The 21296-nt window shown below is 40.7% G+C and overlaps 1 protein-coding gene across 16 annotated transcripts in view; it reads left to right on the top strand.

Moving 5' to 3' along the window:
• Positions 1-21296, top strand: part of NPNT (nephronectin) — an 87649-nt gene that overhangs the window by 7240 nt on the left and 59113 nt on the right. For 9 of the 16 annotated variants that reach the window (XM_070611810.1, XM_070611811.1, XM_070611802.1 and 6 more), the window contains one exon: positions 11359-11409. The exons of the other annotated variants lie outside the window; for them this stretch is intronic. In XM_070611810.1, the coding sequence (XP_070467911.1) occupies positions 11359-11409 (51 nt within the window). The remainder of the gene's footprint in view (positions 1-11358; positions 11410-21296) is intronic. 16 annotated transcript variants of the gene reach the window in all.

The raw sequence follows: 21296 nt of genomic DNA, 5'->3' as shown, positions 1-21296 counted from the left end.
TTGCCTTCTCTTGTCCTTTGATTCTTTGTTTTGTATTCTTGACTCGTCAACAATCTCTACATCCTGGAATTCAAAATGTGATTTTCTGGTTGTCTCTGGGCTTTGCCTTTATTGACTATTGATGTGGCTCTTTGTTGTAAAGGGAAATTTTCTTAAGGTGTTCATAACACACCGATGGTTACATATTTACAGCACACAGCAGCTTAATCACTGATTGTCACGAAATATTTGTTTCTTGCACTGTACTTATTCTATTCCTTAACTTTTCCATCATGTTAATGGCACACTTCATTTTAGCTGTTTTAATTTCTCTACTCCTACCAAGCAGAGAGCTCTGTCATGAAGATTTCTCAGGGTTTGTGTATTTTATTTTAAAAAGCTGTGAATGCTCTGGAAACAATACTTAACTGAAAGCATAGAACACTTGGGACCCTGACTCGAGCTGTGGCGCTTGTACCTGATTACCTGTTCAACGTTTCTCGGCTGCAGTTTTCTTATTTTACTAGCGGGTTTCTAGGTTGCGCCGCAGCTCTAAAGTCCATCTGGGAATTCCTTGATATGGGAGAGAGCAGATAGGCTCCTGCTGCTGTCTTTCTGCGGGCTGGTCTTTGTGTTCTTGGAGCCTTGGCCGCAGGTGTGGCCGGACAGTCGCGTTTCTGTTGAGAGCACTTTGCAGAGGTGTGAAGAGAAACTCAAAGCACTGCTGGTTCCAGGTTTCCATAAAGCTATTCAGTTTTTGAGTTCTTTGGGTGTCAGTGAGCATTTTGGGTTTCTGAAGGAAATTGGGTGAATTAGGGTGGTTTTGTATCATTTTTCCTGACGACCAGGCAAAGTGTAGATGTTTTGTTATGTTTCTCTGGAAATTTTAGAAAGATGTAAAACCTACCCGAGTTTGCCTTTGCTTCATTAGTTCTTAACCTCATTTCCTCCCACTCCCTCCCTGAAGTTAGTTAAAGCTACGGCTGTACAATTGCCATGCAAAGGGGAAATTTTGGATTCTTATCTATGTTAGATAAGCTCACAGGTTACTGCTGCATAGGGACCAAGAAGCAGTCATTCATTCTGAAACTACTTTGGAGCTCTCAAATAATTTTAGCTGGATAGTATGTATGCTAGCTTACGATAGTGGACCACTGGAAGGAATGATGGGCACATTCTTACATTGTTGAATTAGTTCCTTCTGTTTTTCAAATGAAAAGGTTATTAGTTTAACCAGAGAATTTCAATTTAATAAGTGAAACATTTAAATTTCGTATTTCATTCCTTACTCATATCTGGGTTCAGAAACTTAGCCTTGTAAATGGAGCATGGTTTATTAATTTTTGCTGCCTAGACTGGTGATTGTTTTCCTCTCTCTAGTCAAAAAATTATATAGATTACACCTGTTTTTTTTTATTAAAATTTTTTTTTCCTTTTTCTCCCCAAAGCCCCCCGGTACATAGTTGTATATTATTCGTTGTGGGTTCTTCTAGTTGTGGCATGTGGGATGCTGCCTCAGCGTGGTCTGATGAGCAGTGCCATGTCCGCGCCCAGGATTCGAACTAACGAAACACTGGCCTGCCTGCAGCGGAGCACGCGAACTTAACCACTCGGCCACCGGGCCAGCCCCGATTACACCTGTTTTTGATTATTTAGAATTTCTTAATCAAGAGTAAATAAGAAATATTGGAATCGGCTTTGAAAGCTACACATATTGTTCCTTCCAAAAAGATGTTATTCCTGGTCAATGCCCTTCCCTTGTAGTCAACGACCACGTCAGCCTCCGCTGAACGGAAATTAGTGCTGTGTAGATAAAGCTCCTTGATGCCTGTACATCCCATGCTCCAGGAGTGACTGGGGGTCTCAAGGAGGGTTGTGCTGCCCAGAGCCACCTCGAAGGCTGCCAGCAGGTCCTGGGGCCAGCGACATGGAGCTGGGTCACTTCACCGTCTTAATGGGGAGTAGTTTCCTCCTCTGATTTTTGGGGTGAGAATGCAGAGCCTGGTTCTTTTTTTGAGGCAGGAAGAAGAGCAAAGCAGTGGGTGATTTTCTAACCAGTTTCAGAACTAAACCTGAATCTCCAGATCCTTAAGAAGTGAAGTTTTTCGCTAAGATTTTTCAACCACTGCTTTCCGTGAACATGGTATTTGAGAACACCATGTACTTTGGGTCTCTTCAAGTGGTCTTGGAATGCAGATTCCACACTAAACTCTGTGTTGAAGTTTGACCTTTCAAACAGGCAGTTTTTGAGTATGTGTCTTGAAAGTTAAGTTTCACAGAAATTAGCTGGTTCCTTCATTCTTTTCCCGCATTAGAACTTATCCTTATGTAATACTGTTAAGATCTACAGATTTCCTGAGAGCCCCTCATAAAGTTAATCTGGGCAGGTCTTAACCTTTATGGATTAGAAATTTCAGTACTTCTCAATCTGGGAGGTCAGGCCAAGTGAAGGGAGGCACTGTAGTCGCTGTGAGTTCAGCCCCTGGGTCTGCCCTTGGACACCTGCCACAGGACGGGCTGCAGGCAGGTGCCCCCACACGCCCGCGCTGGGACCAAGGAGCCGCTCTGGCCCCTGAAACAGTGCTGCATTTGCTACTGGGAAACCTGTCCATGAGCTTCCCGAAGTGTAGGTGTGCTTTCTCCCTGCTCTAGCGGGTGTCGTGTCCCGTGTTTCTGTGTGTGGGGGGTTACCTGTAGAACTCATGTCCTGTCCCATGTTTCTGTGTGTGTGGGGGGGGGTTACCTGTAGAACTCATGTCCTGTCCCGTGTTTCTGTGTGTGTGTGGGGTTATCTGTAGAACTCATGTCCTGTCCCATGTTTCTGTGTGTGTGTGGGGTTACCTGTAGAACTCATGTCCCGTCCCGTGTCTCTGTGTGTGTGTGTGTGTGGGGGGGTTACCTGTAGAACTCATGTCCTGTCCCGTGTTTCTGTGTGGGGGGGTTATCTGTAGAACTCATGTCCTGTCCCGTGTTTCTGTGTGGGGGGGTTATCTGTAGAACTCATGTCCTGTCCCGTGTTTCTGTGTGTGTGGGGTTATCTGTAGAACTCATGTCCTGTCCCGTGTTTCTGTGTGTGGGGGGGTTACCTGTAGAACTCATGTCCTGTCCCGTGTTTCTGTGTGTGGGGGGTTATCTGTAGAACTCATGGTAAGTGCATTTTGCGTCAGTTGAATCACCTCCTGCTTTTAAAGTGATAATCTGGTGATGTTGAGTGATTCCACGCAGCATCCTTCAGTGAGTAATGGAAGGTGTTCATCATGGGAGAGATGAAAGGGAAGGGGAGAGGGTTCTGATGGCCTAATCTTCATCACCCCCCTCCTCCCATCACAGCAGATACTTTCACCCCTTTCCCAGAAATTTTGTGCAGGTTTTAAAATTTTTCCATCAATCTTTAAGAGAAAATGCATTCATTTCCTCAAATACCCCTCCTCAGAGAAATAAGTATTGTCAGGTTTTTGTGTACCTTTCAGAAATACTTTAGATACTTACAGGCAAATTCCTATGTATCCCCCTCACCCCTTTAATACAAATGAAATCATCGTGTGTGCACCGTTCTTTACCTTGCTTCTTTTTCTCAATGGTACATCTTGGAAGGCTTTCTTTATCATCAGTACATGAAGAGCATGCTCGCTTTTTTAGGGATTCATAGTTTTCCATTGTATGGCTATACCATAACTTATTAACTGGTTTCTTATTGATAGACATTTATGTTGATTCTAATCTTTTATTAATACAAACAATTCTAAAATAAGCAACCTTGAACATGCATTGAAAAAAATATCATTTTGCGTGTGGTACAGTATTTCTGCAAGGTAACTTTTTATATTTGGTCAAATGGCACGTAGATTTGTAATTTTGAACAATTTGCCAATGGGTTCTTACTTCATAGTAAGTTGGTAATGGAAAGACTGGATTGCAATGCTGACTTAAGGCTCTGGCAGTCCTCCATCAAGAATCTGATTTGATGCTTGATTCTAGGATGCTCTGATTCCTATTCGTTCCCCAAAAACCACTGGGACAAGCCAGTGAAGGTCCCTCTGCCCCATTTTTCATCTGTTGACTCTTGGACCAGAGGCACCTGCTTGATATGGGGAGGATGGGGTGAGGTTGTGCATCTGCCAGGGTCTCCACCTGGCTTCCTGCCCCTCAGTTGTCTACTTTTTATGGATGTGAGGTCCTTTTTACTCATAGGAAAGACTCACACCTTCTTTTAGGAATGGCTTAACGCACTGACCTTTTATTACCTTTGTAGTTCAGCCATGATTTTTATAGCTGTGTATATAATGTTTGCTTTTTTGCTAGACCCATGACCTATTAGGGAGGAGTATGTAGAATTTTGATATCTGAATAAAGTTTTTTAGGATACTTCTCATGACATAAAGATTTTCAGGAAATATTAAAGCATCATTGTACCAAAATACTTTTAAAAAGTGACTTTAAAACTGTAGGAGTATCTTTCCCATTAGTTATTCCAAACCTTATCCCAATTATATACTTAAATCGTCTTATTTTTAAAAAAATAAGAAATTCATCTGTAAATAAAAAATTAAAAGACAGATGGAGAGAGAGAAGGCTGCGAAGCTAAGTCCTCCTAATGTCCCTGTGTTCCTGCGTCGGTTCCAGCCCCCAACAGGCGACTGCTCTTTCTATTGATCTTTGCAGAGATTTGTAAGCATTACCAAACTTTTCTTTTTTGATAAAGTATGAACTACTGTGTATCTTCTTTTTCATATAATACTACATTTTGGAGATCGGTCCTTGTCAGTTCTGTAAACCTGACTCACTCTTAAATGGCTGGACGTATGCCTTTTCTGTGGATGTACCATAGTTAATTGAAAAATCCCCTCTTTCTGCACATTTGGGTGGTTTTCCATATTTTGACTTTATGAAATATGCTGCAGTAAATATCCTTGCATGGTCATCATCAGTTATGTGCATGTAGATGTGGGAGAGTTATGGAGACATCCTAGTTTTATCTAAGTATAATAATGGAAGAGCTCTCATTTTACTTTTATAAATTTTCTTATATAAAATGTATAACTTAAAGGAGATTAAATCATGGATAATATTACAGAATGGAAACCTTCAGTTACTTTCTATTTTTGATTCCTTAAAAGATACCCTATAAGATAGATGAAGTTGATTTCTTTATTTCTATTTGTTTATGTCCTATCTTGTTTGGGGCAGGATGTGAAGTGGCTTCCAGGAATAAATGCAATAAAGTAGGAAAATAGAATTAACAAGGGCTAGTGGGAGAACAAAGGATAAAACAAAAGGGAAGATGTTGGGAGGAAGGTTATTTAAATGTAGATATATAAGCCATGAGATCCTAGATATGTTTTATAATTTGACTCAGCTTCTGGTAGCCAAAGGAAAAAGGGAAGTGTTATTGCTCATATGATTCATGTTGTTTATTAGGGAAAAAGCAAACCAGTTATCTGGGGAAATTATGGCTTTTCCCACATTAGTTCTGAAAGATGACTTTCTCGTGGTCCTGCCCAGAGTGGGAGGGAGTGACGGAGTGGGAAGGGTTGCAGCATCATTTCTATCATGAAGCCAGAGGTGGTTTTGTACAGCTGTCCATATGAGACCCTCCAACCTAAGATGAGGCTCTTAACTCCAGATGTGTGGTTCATGGAAAGTTATTCTGTACACAGTTTAAGAGGAATTGTACATACTCAGCTATTTGATGGCTCAGCTTGATCCAGCCCAGAATATCTACCCGTGATGGGTGAACTATACAGGGACAACTCCAGGTTAGAGAAGACAGTTTCAAGTTGAGATCTCCTACCGTGTCCTGAAGTTTGCTGTAATATTAATTACAAGTCAGCCCATATATTTTTTCTTTCTTTCCTTCTTGTCTTTTTTTTTTTGGCTCATGTGTTTTAAAGATCAATCAACAGTTGATGGAGTTGGTATCCAGAGGCGTTGTAAATGAAGGACGAATAGATGTCTTCTAGGATCCAGTATAAGGAGGTTCTGCAAAGAAATCAATGGAAAAATTTTTTATATCAATTTTATATGTTGTTATTTTTGTATTCATTGGACATCAGTATATAAACTCAACCATTTTGTTAGGCACTTATTCATTTCCGTGCAGATTGTGGCTTGGGGTAAGAGATGAGGCACAAACATTGCTTCCAGGCATCGTTTATCCAGCATTTGCTGTTACATGGAATAAGGGCCAGTGAAGCCAGGAACAAGGAATGACAGCATCCTTGACCAGTGTTCCTTTCCCCGAAGCTCCTGGCTGTTACAGATGTGCGAAGGAGCTAAAGTGAGCCTTGGTTGTCGTCCTAGCTTGCTTGGACCTCCTGGAGGGCTGCTTCAAATAAGCCACTTAGGCCTGAACAGGCTCAAAGCGAGGTCTGAGGAATGTACTCTTCCTGGCATCATCCAAGCCCAAACTGAAGTCCTTTTCAGTGGGGTGTGAGGAAGGGCTCAATTTCATGTCCTCCTGAAACCCTTGGGGCAATGGATCCTGAAACCCTGATGCTCCTCTGCCCTAGGAGAATCTTTCTCTCAAAAAAAAAAAAAGATGGTCAAAGTGTGTCTTGAGAGGACACAGTCCAGTAAGTGCCCCGTCTCCTTGGGAGAAGCAGAGAGGGGGCTTTGAATGCCTTTCCTCCAATGTCAACACCATCCAAGAATGTGACCCGTCTGCATTGTCACCCTGTGTCAACCTGGAGGGGGTCTGAGGAGTTTACATTGCCGGGGCCAAGATCTTCCATTTCTTCATAGGAACAAATAAATGATCAGTTCTCAAAGATAATGAAACATAGCCAAGAAAATTTGGCTTGAAAAATTTCAAAGTTCTATCAGTCACTGACTACAACCATAGAAAAAGGCTGGAAGCATAGGCCTCACGTGGTAGACGGCACCTCCCTGGGGGTCTCCGTGGGCAAGTCAGTGGCAAATGGACACCTAGTTACTAAAGAATTGGTGTGTTACAGGGTATAGAGTTCAGTTAAGTAATATCAAACATAAAGAAATTTTCCATTTTAATGTGCTAAAGCTTTTTAAATTTTCTGATTTCATCACTTAATTACTACTAGTGCATAATTAAAGAGATAATTATGGTCATAATAGAATTTCTAATAAAATTCCTAATAAAGCCAGCATAAAGGACACATTACAGCCCAGATATGATAAAGTATTATTAAGTATGGTAAAATAGTGACAAATATCTATGTGTTCATTCCACGTTCTTTCATAGATTCTCTCAAGAATTGTAGGGGTTTTTTTCTTTGTTGTTTGAGGAAGACTGGCCCTGAGCTAACACCTTCCTCTACTTATATGTGGGACGCCTGCCTCAGCATGGCTTGATAAGTGGTGTGTGGGTGCGCACCTGGGATCTGAACTGGCGAACCCTGGGCCACTAAAGTGGAGCACATGAACTTAAGCACCATGCCAGTAGGCCGGGCCCAAGAATTGTAATTTACACTTGGCCAGATGCGACACCGCTAAGTCAGCTTGTTATTCTGAACTCTAAGGGAAAGGAAAAGAGATATGAATAATCACATCTGGTTTCTTAGCTTTAGTATTTGATTTTAGAGAAGAAACCATTTTTTTCCTAATTCTATTTAGTTGGAAGCCCTTATTTTCTGCCATATGTTAACTAGAGGCTGGAGACAGCCTTGGTAGGTACTAGATACAGGGGACAGCCTCCTTGAGACTCAGGATTTGACATAGGTGATTGACTTTTGGACAACCTAGTGTCAGCTAAATTTTAACTGAACACTTCATTTGCTCACTGTCTCTTTAACTATTCTGTAGATTCATGACATCAATTGTCCAGAATTGACATTGTTTTCCTATTACAACATTATCATATCACAAGTTTAGTAGATACTATTTAGTAGATATTACAAGTTTTGTAGATATTATTGACTTACTCTGAAATTTTAGGAAATACGTCATCCCAGTTTAAATTTATGCTAATGTACCCAACGAAGAAACAATTGGAAATTTCTAGATTTATGTTTGCTTTGCCAAAGTGTTATTTTTCAAAAATCTTTAGCATTATTTTCATAAATCAGAGTTCTCAAATTCAGCTTCTATGAAAAATCCCTATATGATCAAATGTGTGTGTTGCCAAATTTATAGGAACTAACTCTGCAGATAGACTTTCCAAATATAAGCTTTGTGCCACCCAAAATATTTTTCTAAAACGTTTGGTCCTTCCTAATTTATTTCAGTGTTAAGCTTTTGTAGGCACTTGGTAATTATCCACCAAATCTTTGCATGCAAACAAATAGCAAAGCCGTTGACCGTTAGAGAAACGCAAAAGGCAGCTCGTGCTTAGTTGCATTTTTTAATGTACACAAGTGTTTAGAGTTGATTTTATATAGTATATATTTACTATGGTAGTGGTTTCTACTGGATAAATTATCCCAAGTTCCTGTGATTGCATAAATAATTTGTGGTGTTTCGTGTAGACAATGGTGGTTTCAAGGTCCTTTGTCCCTTGGATTGAATTTTAAAATCATTGATGAATGAAAAGATTCATTGTATCGTGGTGTCTATGGCCAAGAATTAAGATGTTCCCATGTATAGTTTCATTTCCTAACTAAGGCAGAACTGTTTTTTGAGACAAATTTGGGGAAGAAAATATGAAATCATGAAGTCATTCGTAGCTTTGCTAAATGTTCTGTCCTCTGCTCTTACACTGGGGTCTGATGCGTTCTCCAGCTTTGACACGTGTAAAGGAGAGCACTGAAGGTCGGGGCCCTCCGGATTCTTGCTCAGAATGCTGTTCGTGGGGTGTGCTGTCCTGGATGCTGGGGTTGTAAAAGAACAGAGTTGGGTAGCTGTCTGTAAATAGAGTTTGCCAGGCGAATATCAACCTTTTTGACGATGAGAAATAGAGCATGAAATAAACGTGGGGTATTGAGAACTTCTTAAAGTTATGACTTGTCCTAACTGAAGATGAGGGATGAGAAGGAGAAGTGGAATGTCAGGGAGGACCTCTCCTTTCATGCACGTACCTGCCATCGTCACCTGTAAGGGGGTGCATGTGTCACGCTCTGCTCTTTGCTTGAGGGGCTGTGTGACTCCTGTCTGCGTCCTGTGGAAACTGCGTCAGCCATCTTCGCCTGAAACATTTTAGTTCCTCTTCAGAGGTTAGGCTTGGCCTAACATTTGGGCTTTTTATAGTCCTGTACAGTCACTCAAACTCTACGCCAGAAGACAGGGATCCCTGTAGAAATTACTGGGCTCAGCTCCTTGGGGGACACCCCCCTCCTTTTCCTTAACGCTGTCCGAAGCCCAGGACTGGCTCCACGTCTGTAAACCTGTGTTCAGCAGGCAAGAAAAAGTGGTTCCTGAACCCTTGAGCTTCTCTGGTTAGCGTTAGTCACCATTTCATAGAATCATCAGAGTGCTGACCATGGTTGACCGGGCCCTGCATCGCTGAGAGCCGGCAGACGAACTGAGGCAGTGTTCTCGGGCGGTCTCAGGAGAGACTCCTGGAGTCGGAGACCGCAGCTGAGTGGCCCCGCTGGCAGGGTTGCATGTATTTCCTACTGCGGCTGTTTCATGACGGCTGTAGGGAAACAGATCATCAGGAGAAAATGGGACAAATTTCCTATATTATATGCTTCTGATGAGTCCTGTTTCAGGCTTCTCGCAGTGGGGTTCACACCACAGAAATGCATGCAGGGTGTTTATTTTTGGTGACTTTCACAAAAATTGTGGTGATGGTTGCCTTTGAAAATTTCCTTATGCTTCAGTAGAGAGTAGACCCCAGAAACTTCCTGGAAGTAATCTATTCCAGGCTTAACATTTCTTTGATTTAAAATACAGTTATGTGGAGTTTTAAAATGTAAATTTTTAAATATGGGAAATAGGCTGAAATTTTATGCTAGGAATCTTATTTGATAGGCATAGGTATTGGTAGCATAAAATTTACTAAATCACTGTGTGTCAAGGCTGATTTATAAGTAGGAAAAATGTGACCCAACTTTAAAATATGGTAAGATGGAAATAAACTGCACAGAACTGCTTGGCTGCTTGATACTAATACAACTGGTTAGAAAATAATCACGTTTGCTATTCTTTATTGAGTTGTTTTACCTTTGTTTAAAACCATTTAATATATTTTTCTCAGTAAATTAGACTTTTCAAAATTGGCAGTTCAACAGTGTTAAAGAAACGGTATCCTTTTATATCTTTTCCTTCTCATGCATGACCATGGTCATAAACAGTTTTCCTTAATATGTGTTCTAGAATATAATTTGCACTTTATGCTTTGATTTATTTTCAGCTTTTTGCTTACATTGTACGTGATATATTTCATTACCCTATTTTAAGAAATGTGTCAGCATCAAGATATGGTGAGTTCTTTTAAGGTTAACAGCAACAATAAAAACAAAACACTAATTTGTTGTAAATCTAACCAATGCGAAAATAATCTCTAACAAGCAAATGTAACGTGTGCCTTTAAACATACAGAGCAATCACTCTGGATCAATAGTTAAATTATTACACTAGTTGAATCATTTTGGACTTAGAATTTTTTCTTCTAATATTACCCAAAAGAAGGCTCCATTCACCGGATTTTAAATTCTACAAATAAATACACAAATTGAAAGTTAAAGTGAAAATTTTATGCTTGAAAGAGAGAAGGCATTAGTCCAAGGGAGAAGTGATAAATCCTCGTTCTCTTGCCTCCAGGACCGCTAGGCTGGTCGAACCCTGAGCGTTAGTAGTAGTGGTTCAAGTTTCTTCCATTTTCTTCAATTAAACTGGGTTATTTATGTATCTTCAAGTGGAATGGCTGAGCTTTCACGGTAATTCTTGTTGCCATTGACAACCGAAGCAGCCATGCAAGAAGAGAGTGCTGTGGAAGGAAAGGAAAAAAACCTTAGTATTTCCTCCCAGAGCTGAAGAGAAGGGAGCACACAGCATGTAAGACACAGGTAAGTGAAGTTAAGTGAAGATTATCAACTGGAAAACTACCAGCCTTGGTTCTTCATTGATCAAAAGCTTTAATTTTTTTCAGATATTTTGTCCAACACTCATTTAAATAAAAGGATACTGTCTCTTGGAACCAAAAATTAATATTCTGAAAATGAAAAATTTTGGATGGGAAGGTACAGTGTCACAAAATGGTTGAAATAGTTTAGAATTTGGACTGTGAAAGAATAGCACAACTTCAATTATTGGTTAATATTTTTGTTACAAAATGTTTTTTAATGACAAAATGGTGACTAAAATATTACTATTTTAAACATGTCCTAGATTTTTTTGTTGTTTCAGAAAAGCACTGAAAGTTGAATGTGTAAGTCTCCGGGAATGTAACAAGTTGATAAATGCCCCAGTCCAGCTCCTTGCAGAGAAAAGATCTGGAATTTCTTTTTTTGGACATTTGTTTTGCAGCTTTCTACGTCTTAAGGCAGAGAATAGCAAGGATAAGGTGCCAGCTCAAAGGTTAGAGGATCATATTTCTTGCAATAATTTTGGCTAATCTGTGTCTTGAAAGGCATAACTTCTAAATAATAACTTCACAAAGTTATCAATAAAACTTAACATTAGCTGTGTTTTTCAGTTACTCTTTTTTTGGGAAAACTGTATTCCATAGAGATGTGTTTATTCTGTTCGTAATTACAATAAGTTAATTTTATTTCAGTTATCACGTTAAACTTTTCCTTTTCAGTTTATAATTCCTTTCTCCTATTTTATGAATCTAATAAATTGACCTCCATTCTAACCTAAAGGACAGTTTATATTTTTAAAACTTAAAGAAGCAAATAAAAAAACAAAGTCTACAAATGAAAGTACTAACACCAGCCTATCATTAACCTGAGGGAATTGTGTCTCATATTCATTAATTCTCCATGGGAAAATTCAGGTAAGAAGTATTTTTATTGTGTAGAATACATAAGATGTTATAATAGCACGTATGAGTACTCATGCTGTTGTTTTGGTACATAAAGGAGTCCTTGTTTAAAATATTTTTGGAAGTGAATAGTGTCACTTCATAGATCACCCTTATGAAACTTCAGTGGAAAATTTTGGTGAAATATATGAAATTCCATTTAATGGAATTGGTGCCAAGAAGACAACACACTTTAAACTAATAGATGAAAGATACTATCACATCATAAAAAATGTTTTTAAGGGAAGATTTTAATAAAAACATTTGGGAACAAAATGGATAGGGCTAGAAATAAAAGTTAAGGAATTTCTTTGTTTAGGGAGCCTTAAAAAATCTACTGTCAGTCACAAGATTAACTAGCAGAGCCATGGCTGAGGTTAGGGAGGCACTGCCAATGAAAGAGTAGGATGTGGGCTTTGTCACCAACAGATCTGGGTTCAGGACCTGTTCCTGTGACTTACCATCTCTGAGATACCAGATGTTTTATTTAACTTTTCTGAGCCCGATTTCCTAATCTTTAAACCTACTTTGCAAGATTGTTGCTGGCCATAAGTAGTGTGCCTTGTGACAAATGTTAGCTTTTATTGCTGTGGGGTCAATATAGAGAAGACAAATAACTCTGGAAGGTGTTTTACTTGGGTCCGTCATAGTACCCATGGAATAGCATGTTTTTAAGTGCATTTTATTTCCCATGTCCATCTTTTGGAAGTAGTCAATTGGAAGTAGAAAATTTCTTAAATTATTCATTTCTAAGGTAAGAACTCTCATTGGATAGCCATCTATGCTTCTGACCCATTCCTTTCCCACTTCTCTAAGAATATCCGTTTGCAAACCTCAGACTGGAGAACAGTTTCGTTTACCTAACCAAGGAAAAGGAACTGGAAGGAACTGGAATTGTAGAATTACCTTCAGAGTTATTGTGATTTAACAAACAATTGAGAGCTTACTGGAGGCGAGGTGCTAAGTCAGGTGCTGGGGGAGATACAAAGATTAATAAAACATGGACTCTTGCTTGGGAGAGCTAATCGGGTAAGATGGTTGTCTCTTAGTCCTTCTAAAGTAGGAAAGGGTTAGTGATAAAGAGCTGAGGTTGTTCAGAGGAAGAATTGCTTCTTGCTGGAGGGGTCAGGAAGGTTGCACGGACTCACTGGTGTTTAGTTGGTTCATTCATTTCACAGATGTGTATTCAGTGCTATCTCCTGATTCTGGGCCAACCACTGCAGATACCGTATCAATAAGATGTAGCTATAGGCATTCCTGTCATTTACTGTCAGTGTTGAAGCCCCACAGACAATGACACTACTGGAGAAGGGGTGTGTTCTGATACACATGTGTTTCAAGGTAGGATACTATGAGAGCATATCTGGTGGGCAGGGGGCGCAGGAGGGGAGCATCGTAGCCCAGGAGTGATGGGCTGGTGGCTCAGCTAAATCCTGAGGGATTTGTAAGTCAAGTGAAGGGTGCCCTGGCCAGACAGAAAAATGCATTAAAACTTCAGAGCCAGAGTGCAGGGCACACTCCAGGAAGTGTAGGAACCTTAATCCGCCATTGGGTCTATGTTTGAAGGGCCTCTGACGAGAGATGCTGTGGGAGGAGTAGGAATGGGCTGACTCGTGGAAGGCCATTGATGTCATCTTAAATAGATTAGCTTTATCCCAACGTTGTAGAGGAACACTGAAAGGATTTTAAGCAGGGAAATTGCACGATTGAATTTATATTTTGGAGGTTATAAGCTGGTGCTAAAGGGTCGGATCTAGCATACAAGTGAATTTGGTTCACTCACAGAGTGTCCTAGCATTCTTTGAAATAGTTGCCAGTGATTCATAGGAAACGTGAACATCAGGCTTTGTTGAAAATCAGGATCTCTGCATTGCCGCAGGGAACCCATGGGCTGGAGCTGCACGCAGCTGCCCCGTGGAAAGAGCATGTGGTCCATGTACCACGGGGCTCCCTTCCTCAGGGCGAGAGCTGGGACCTGTAGGCACTTAAGGTTCTGAGGCCAATTTCTGAACGTTTCCTGATTGGCAATTTAGAAAATAGCTATCTGAGGCTCAGGATTAGAGGCTCTTACACTAAACCTGGTGAGAAATTAGGTTTTACCTTCAGTGGTGGTGGGAACAGGGAGATGGATAGATATGGAAAGATGCTGAAAGAAGGGATGAGAGGCCTGCAGCACCAGGACCACGGTGGGAGCCCGGGCTTGCAGGCAGGCGCTGCCGGTACAAACAGTTCTTGGGAAACTTGCCTAACCTTTCTGGCAATAGCTTCTTTTTTGGTAAAATGTAGGTAAGAGCCCTGCCTCATGGGATTTTTAGAGGATCAAACAAGCGCATACTTACAAAGCTCTTCGCTCATCCTTGGCTCGTGGTTACTTCACATTCAGTAAATGGTGGCTGGTGATGGTGATCGTTGTGAGGAATGAGAAAGATAGCAAGGATGACACCCAGGCTTCTAGCGTGTTCCTCGGGGAGCTAGAGAACACTGGGGCAGGTGCAGATGGTGACTTCAGTGTGGCGCGTGCTGTGTGTGAAGTGCCCGTGAGACTTTGAAGTGGAGATGAGTGATGTGTGGTTGGATTCCGAGGTCTAGAGTTCAGGGCGAGATCGGAGGGGGCACAGGCTGTGAATGGACCATCTCTCCACCACTGTCCCACTCAAACCTTCCTTCCCCTCCGTCAACTTCAGTCGGCATTGATAATCATCACAACTACCTCCACAGAGGATCAACTTTAAACAGCACACGAACAATGTGGGGGAGTAAAATACTGTTACATGTCGGCTGAAATGTTATCTGATAGTTTTAAATTCTTGAAAAAAATTCTTTCCAGTTCACCATTTGGCCTTTAGTTGAAAGAAACGAATAATTCAACATTTGTTTATATCAAGGGCTGGGAAAAATCACACTGTACAAACGTTATATCTTTTTCCCCCTTGTGGTTGGCTTTTTCTGTTTTACATCAATATCACTCCTAATTCTAAGCAGATATACAACTAAAAATGAATCATTGTTAGGAATGAATGATCACACTCATTTCTGGAGTTCATGTTCTTTCTTAACTCAATGTACTAAAACCAGTCCTGCCTCAAGGCCAGCTCACATGCCGCCTCCCCCTTCTGCCCTCCTGGCTTTAGCATGGGGAATTCCCCTCTCCTTTCTCTACGCTTAGTTATAGCGCTTGCCCAGAGCCTACCTCCTGTTGCCCCGCAGGGTGGCTACTTGTGTGTCTGTATCATTGGTCCTGCTAGACTGTTCGTCCTGTGGGGCTGGGCACTGTGTCTTACACGTCTCTATATCCAACAATCCAACAGTAGCTTCTGCAAAGCCCAGTCTAGTTCACTCCATGCGTTTTTGAAGGTGTAAGGACCAGGCACTTCTATATAAAAGGGATAAAAAGGATGAACAAGATGTAATCTTAATAAGCAGGTTGTGGTTTTCAGAAAAGACAATTTACTGGGAAGATGAATATATTTAATTTGTCTGCCTATCTTATGACCTTATTACATATCATAGATCTCAACTCTTGATTAAGGTTCCAAAAAGAAATCAGTTTATATGCTTGAAAATATAAAGTGTAATCTGATTGTGTCGTCCACTGCTTAGAGTCCACTGATTGCTCACAGCTACGGAGAGAATTGGATGTCTTTGAGATCAAGGCTCTTCAGGCTGACAACTGCCTTCCCTTCGAAGGACTGTTCTTTTGCTCTTGGACCCTGTCCCAGCGGGCTGCCTCGCATCTCCAGACCCTCTGCTGCTTCCTGCCGCTCTGGCTTTGCTTGTGCTGCTGATTCTGAATAAAAGGCCCTTCACCCATCTACGTGGTGAACTCCTGCTCATCCTTTAAGATTCAGCTCACATCTCCTCTTGTCACTCCTTTCCTGACATTTTTCCTAGTCCCACCTCTCTGCAGAGAAATTCCTTCTATATTCTCTTAACACCTTGTACACCTGTTTATGTTGTCACAGAAAGCATGTCTGTGTTTGTCTTGAGACTACGCTATTTCATTGTAGGTACTGTGTTTTTAAAGAGCTCAGAGTCTAATGGGGGAGCTGGGTAAGAAAAGTAACTGTTTAACTCTGAGGACATAGTGTGAACATAAACAGTCTGCACAGAGGCTGTGAAGGCAGCAGGAGGGCCACAAATTCAGATGGAGAGGCTAAAGACAGGCTTGGAGATGGTGACGTTGAAGCTGAGTGTCGAAGGCTGTGTAGATGGTAGTCCAGCAGACGAGGGACTCTGAGAGGGCTTCTTTGGGGGTTTGCTATCGAATTGCTTAATCTTTTTAAACACTTTCGAGACCCAGGGGTCGAGTTCTGGAAAACCCTCTCCTTTTCCTGCTTTCGATTCTCTTGGGTTATGCAGACTTGCCCGGAGCATACGGGTCTTCCATGTGGAAGCGCAGGGGTGTGAGAGCGTGTGTTGTTTCCTGGGAACTGCAATGAGTTGGTGTATTTGTGGATGTCGTTGGAGATGAGGCTGGTGGGATGAGTAGGGGTCAGATCATGAAAGGTGGTGTCGAATGCCGTACTAAGAGTTTGAACTACTGTGATGAGCTCAGTAAACACGACGAGGCATCGATGAATGAGTAGGAGGAGGGTGGCATGGTGGAGCCGCAGGTCAGCAGGTCCCTCCAACAGCAGGCTGGGCCTGCATGGAAGGCCACAGAACTGGAGGCAGGAAGGCCATGGTGCCATCACTTGTTTAATCAATCCCTTATGAATGGACATTTAGGTTGTTTTCAAATTGCTGTTTAAGGTTCTTCATCACATAGATTTGGAACAGTTAATGAATTAATGTTTTCCTTTTTTTTAAAGAAAATACAGGAAGCCAAACTGACAAATGTCTCACATCCTGTAACTCTATGCACAGTCACAAAATCGATTCCATTTTTTAAAGGGTTAGTATGTGGCTCAGCTCATTGTGTATCAGTGACTTTTAAACATAGGGATTTGGGCTGCTGGGAGGAGTGATGGTGCTTACATTAAAATTCCCTGGCCTTTTGTGAGGGTTGCTTAGTAAAATTGCTCAGAATTAGAGCATCGTCTTAGCTAAAACAAATATGATAATTTTCAACAGAAAGAAATACTTTAATATGTTTCATTATATGCTAATGAATTCTTATATTATGAAGTCAGATGTACATTTCCTTTTTTGAAAGAAATTTGTTAGCACTATTTCCTTTCCAAAACCTTTTCTGACTCTCTTAAGCCTATGTAATTGATCATTCCTCGCCTGTGTCCTTTACCTGCATCTGTCATTAAGATGTCTTTGCCTACTTCTGTCTCTCCTTACTGGACTTCCCTACCTGAGGATGAGGACTTGGCGTCTTAGTGATTTTTGTATCCCCAGTTTTTCATGCAGGGTCTTAGACACTGGAGCTTCTCCTCTTTGCCATCCCTTATAATCCTCATTATCACCAGCATTTTAGGGGGCTCTTACTATCAGATGGTGGGTACTGCTCCAAGTTCTCTGTTTGAATTTTCTCATTTAACTCTCCCATCAGCCCTATGGATGAGTTCCACATGCACCATGTGGATTTACTATTTTTATTTTCTCCCCAAAACCCCAGTACATAGCTGTGTATCCTAGTTGTAAGTCGTTCTAGTTCTTCTATGTGGGATGCCAGCACAGCATGGGTTGCTCAGAAGTGTGTAGGTCCATGCCTGGGATCTGAACTGGCAAACGCCAGGCCACTGAAGCAGAGCATGCGAACTTAACCACTCAGCCACGAGGCCAGCCCCTGGGTTTACTATTTTTAAGTAAAAACTAGCAGTGCTAGCCCCTTTCTCTGGTTCAACCTCTGGTCTCCATTTTAGAGCAGAGGGAAGCTGGGGGTCTGTATAGGTCATGGCTTCCTGAGCTGGGACCCGAGCAGGCTAATCCAGCGTCTGTGCTCTCAAACCCTCTCTAGAGTGCGATGATGAGCCAACAGTGGTTTACAAGTTTAGTAAAAATATTTGTCAAGATATGCATATTACGCTACGTGTTTATAAATTTTTCCCATTTTTGTATTTAAAAATTTTCAAATCCACTGAGAAGTTGAAAGTATAGGAACAGTAAACACCTGTATACTCTTCATCTACAATTGTTAACATGTTATATGTTCTCTCGTTTATGTATTTTGCTGAACCATCTGACAGTAACTTGCAGACATAATGGTACTTCATACCTAAACATTTCAGCTGCATCTCCTGAGAACAAGGATGTTTACCTACAAATCACAGTATCATTATCACACTTAAGAAATTTAACATAGATACAATAAATATTATGTAAAGAGCAGTTCATATTTAGATTTCCCTAATTATCCCAATAATGACTTTTATGGATTTTTTCTTTTTGATCCAGATCCAATCAAGGACCACATGTTGCATTTAGCGGACATTCTTTTTGGGTCTCCTTTAATTTAGAACAGTTCTACCACTTTTTTTTTTTTTTTCTTCTTGACAGTGGCATTTTTGAAGAGTCTAGGTCAATTGCTTGGTAGAATTTTCCACAATCTGAGTTTGTCTGTGATTTCCTCAGCATCAGGTTCAGGCTAAACCTTTCTGCAGACACGTTCCACAGGTGATGCTGTGTAGGGATAGTCCCACTGCCCATGCCAGTTTGCTCCGTTATTGCTGATGCTGTTTGATCACTTGATTAAGGTTCTACTGGCCAGGTTTTTCCCCTGAAAGGCACCGTCTTCATTTTATAATTAGTGAGTGAGCTGTGGCGTGATACCTTGAAACTGTTTGAATATTCTGTTCCCCAACAGACTTTCAACCCCTGAAAGTTTTACCATCTGTGGATAATTTTTGCTCAAATTATTTATTTCAATAGTGGTTGTAAAATTGTGTTTTTCAAATCCTGTCGTTCCTTCTGCATGTTCGCTGGCATTCTTCTATAAAGAGGAGCTCTGTCTGCTTCTGTTTGGGAATCACTTTGGACCCATGGATTCTTTCATTATTCAGTTGTTAGTTACTATCCTTATTCTTCTTAGTGCTCAATTATCCCAAATCCCAGCCAGCTCCTGTGTCCTTTTCACGTTTCTATCATTCTTTGAATATGTCCTTGTTTTTTGTCACAACAAAATATTCCAGCCTCCCTGCCCCAGCCCTGATTCCTTTTATTGTGGAATGGTATTTAGAAACAAAGATCTGGGTGCTAGGTATACTCATTGCTACTGTTACCCTACTTAAAAAAACACACACACACATGCACACAAAACAAAAACTATTTCACACTTCCAAATAAATGCTAACATTTTTTATGGGTTCTTAAAGTCTCGTTTGGCATTAATCTGAATTCTACTCTTTTATCACAATGAAAACAGAAAGAAAAATTAAAATCCAAGCAATCTGAAGGCGACAACACTCTTCAGAAGAAGATTTTTAAGTGGAAAGGGATAGTGCTGAATTATGATCAATGAAAGTTGACTTGAGATACAAAGATGCAGGTGCAGGCGCTTATCTTCTTTGGGAATTAAAGGTTAAATAGAGATAATGTAGGTATTTGAGAAATGTATCTGAATTGAATGTTCCTAAAGACAAAAATAAAGTATCGTCAGACAACTGGGAAACAACGTTATAGAGACCAGAAACCCTTATCTATTTTAACTTCATGCTCTAAATTATCAATTGATTGGTCGACTTATTATTTGACTATAGTTCATAATTAGTTCAAGTTCTTAATAAAAATAATGTTAGATAAACTGTGAGAACAAAAAAAAATCATAGAGATAGCAACACTTGAGAAGAGGGAACAACTGTATGCTTCATCAACAATTCAGAATCTGGGGTCTGTACAAAACAAGCAGCGGCATAGAGAGATTGTTTTATGTTGAAATATTCTGGCTGAGTTACTTTACTTTTCTTCACTTGTAGATTGTGTTCTTAACTGCAACTTTTCTTTCCTGGAAATGTAACTTAAATACCATTGACATTCTCTACCCCTGTCATCCGACCTTGCTCAGTGTGTTTACTATTATCTCACTCTCCTTCCTTCCAAAGCCACCGAAAATGCTGGGCTTTCTGGCCTTTTTCTGAACACAAGAAGGACTAGCCCACTGACCATGGAGTTGGGATCAGGATTTTTACTGAAATTGGGCAAGTCACTTAACCTTCTGTGCTTTCCCTTGTCTGCTGGTAAAATGAGGATAATGTCTGCCTCTCTCCTGCCTTATATGGATATTGTGAGGATAAATTTAATCAGTCACATAAATGACTTTGAGTTCTGTATTCATGAGAACATTTAATAGATAATATTTTATAGAGATAACAACGAGATGCTTTTATTTCAGCTTTTACTACAGCAGGAATTTAGTTGAAAATAGCATAAGTGACACTAGAATACGAGATGTAAGCAAGGCTGGAGAGTTTTCCTCTGGAGATCTTGGAATCTGTAGGATTCTTTCCTCTGGATTTTGTGGTACCTACTCAAAGCCCTTTCCAGTGGAGCCCTGCGGATGTCTGCCTCCATTCCTTCCGGGTCCCATTACCTCAGCCATGAGTTGTTTCCTGCTGCTTTTAGCAATTTCTCTCTTGGACCAAGGCCAATTGCTCTTTGGAAAAGATATTCCTCATCATCTGTTCCTGTTCCCTTCAGAGGAGTCTGTCCACATCTGAGTTCTGTGAAACTTGTTAGATGTAATGAGGGCTCTCTGAAATCTCTCAGTTTTGCATCAATTCATTCTTCTGCCTCCCCATGCACACTTCTATGTCACCTCTGTTCCTAAATTACAACCCCTGGAGGGCAGGGTCCTTTGTTCTGCCTGTAGCGGTGCCATTTCTGAATAGCAACATGAGGTAGATTGCAAAAATTGCAAATGATTCTGAGGACTCTAAAGACAAGCTTATTTACATTAAGAAAATCTTTCTCAGGGTACCAACAACAGCTGAAGTTGAGTTGTTTTCTCTTGTCACTTTCCAGAGCCACCATCTGCTTGGGCATCTCAGCATGTCCTTATTATTTTAAATGTTGGCACTTGATTCCCAGTGTGATTAGTTCACATAAGAAATATTATATAGAACTGATGTGCGAGTTTAATTTTCCCCTAACTTATTTGATAGCTCACTACTTATATCAATGTCAGGAAACATTGTCCAACGCTCAGAACCCTGGTTACCTCAGGCAGGATGCATCTTTGAGAGTGATGTTTTCAATTTCAGTCATACAGAAGAGGCTCGGACGTGGGGCATTCAAGAGCTGTGTTTGATCTGCGAGTTGAGACTTGCTTCTTTTCCTAGTTAAAGCAATGTTTTGGAGGTTATACTAAGGACGCTCTGGAGATTATGTTGCTGGAATGTTAGAGAGTAAATTTTGAGTGTGATTTGCCCATTTGGGCTTAATTCTGGCATCTGATTTTGGGGAGGAAAAATCTGTCATTCATTGACTGTCTGTGACCCTCACCTGACTTTTATTAACTGAGCTGCTAAACCATATGTGGATGCCCGAGGACAGT

The sequence above is a fragment of the Equus przewalskii genome, chromosome 2 (genome assembly GCF_037783145.1).
Source record: "Equus przewalskii isolate Varuska chromosome 2, EquPr2, whole genome shotgun sequence".
NCBI lineage: Eukaryota > Metazoa > Chordata > Mammalia > Perissodactyla > Equidae > Equus > Equus przewalskii.
The sequence above is the reverse complement of the archived record's forward strand: the minus strand, read 5'-3'. Positions and strand labels throughout refer to the sequence as shown.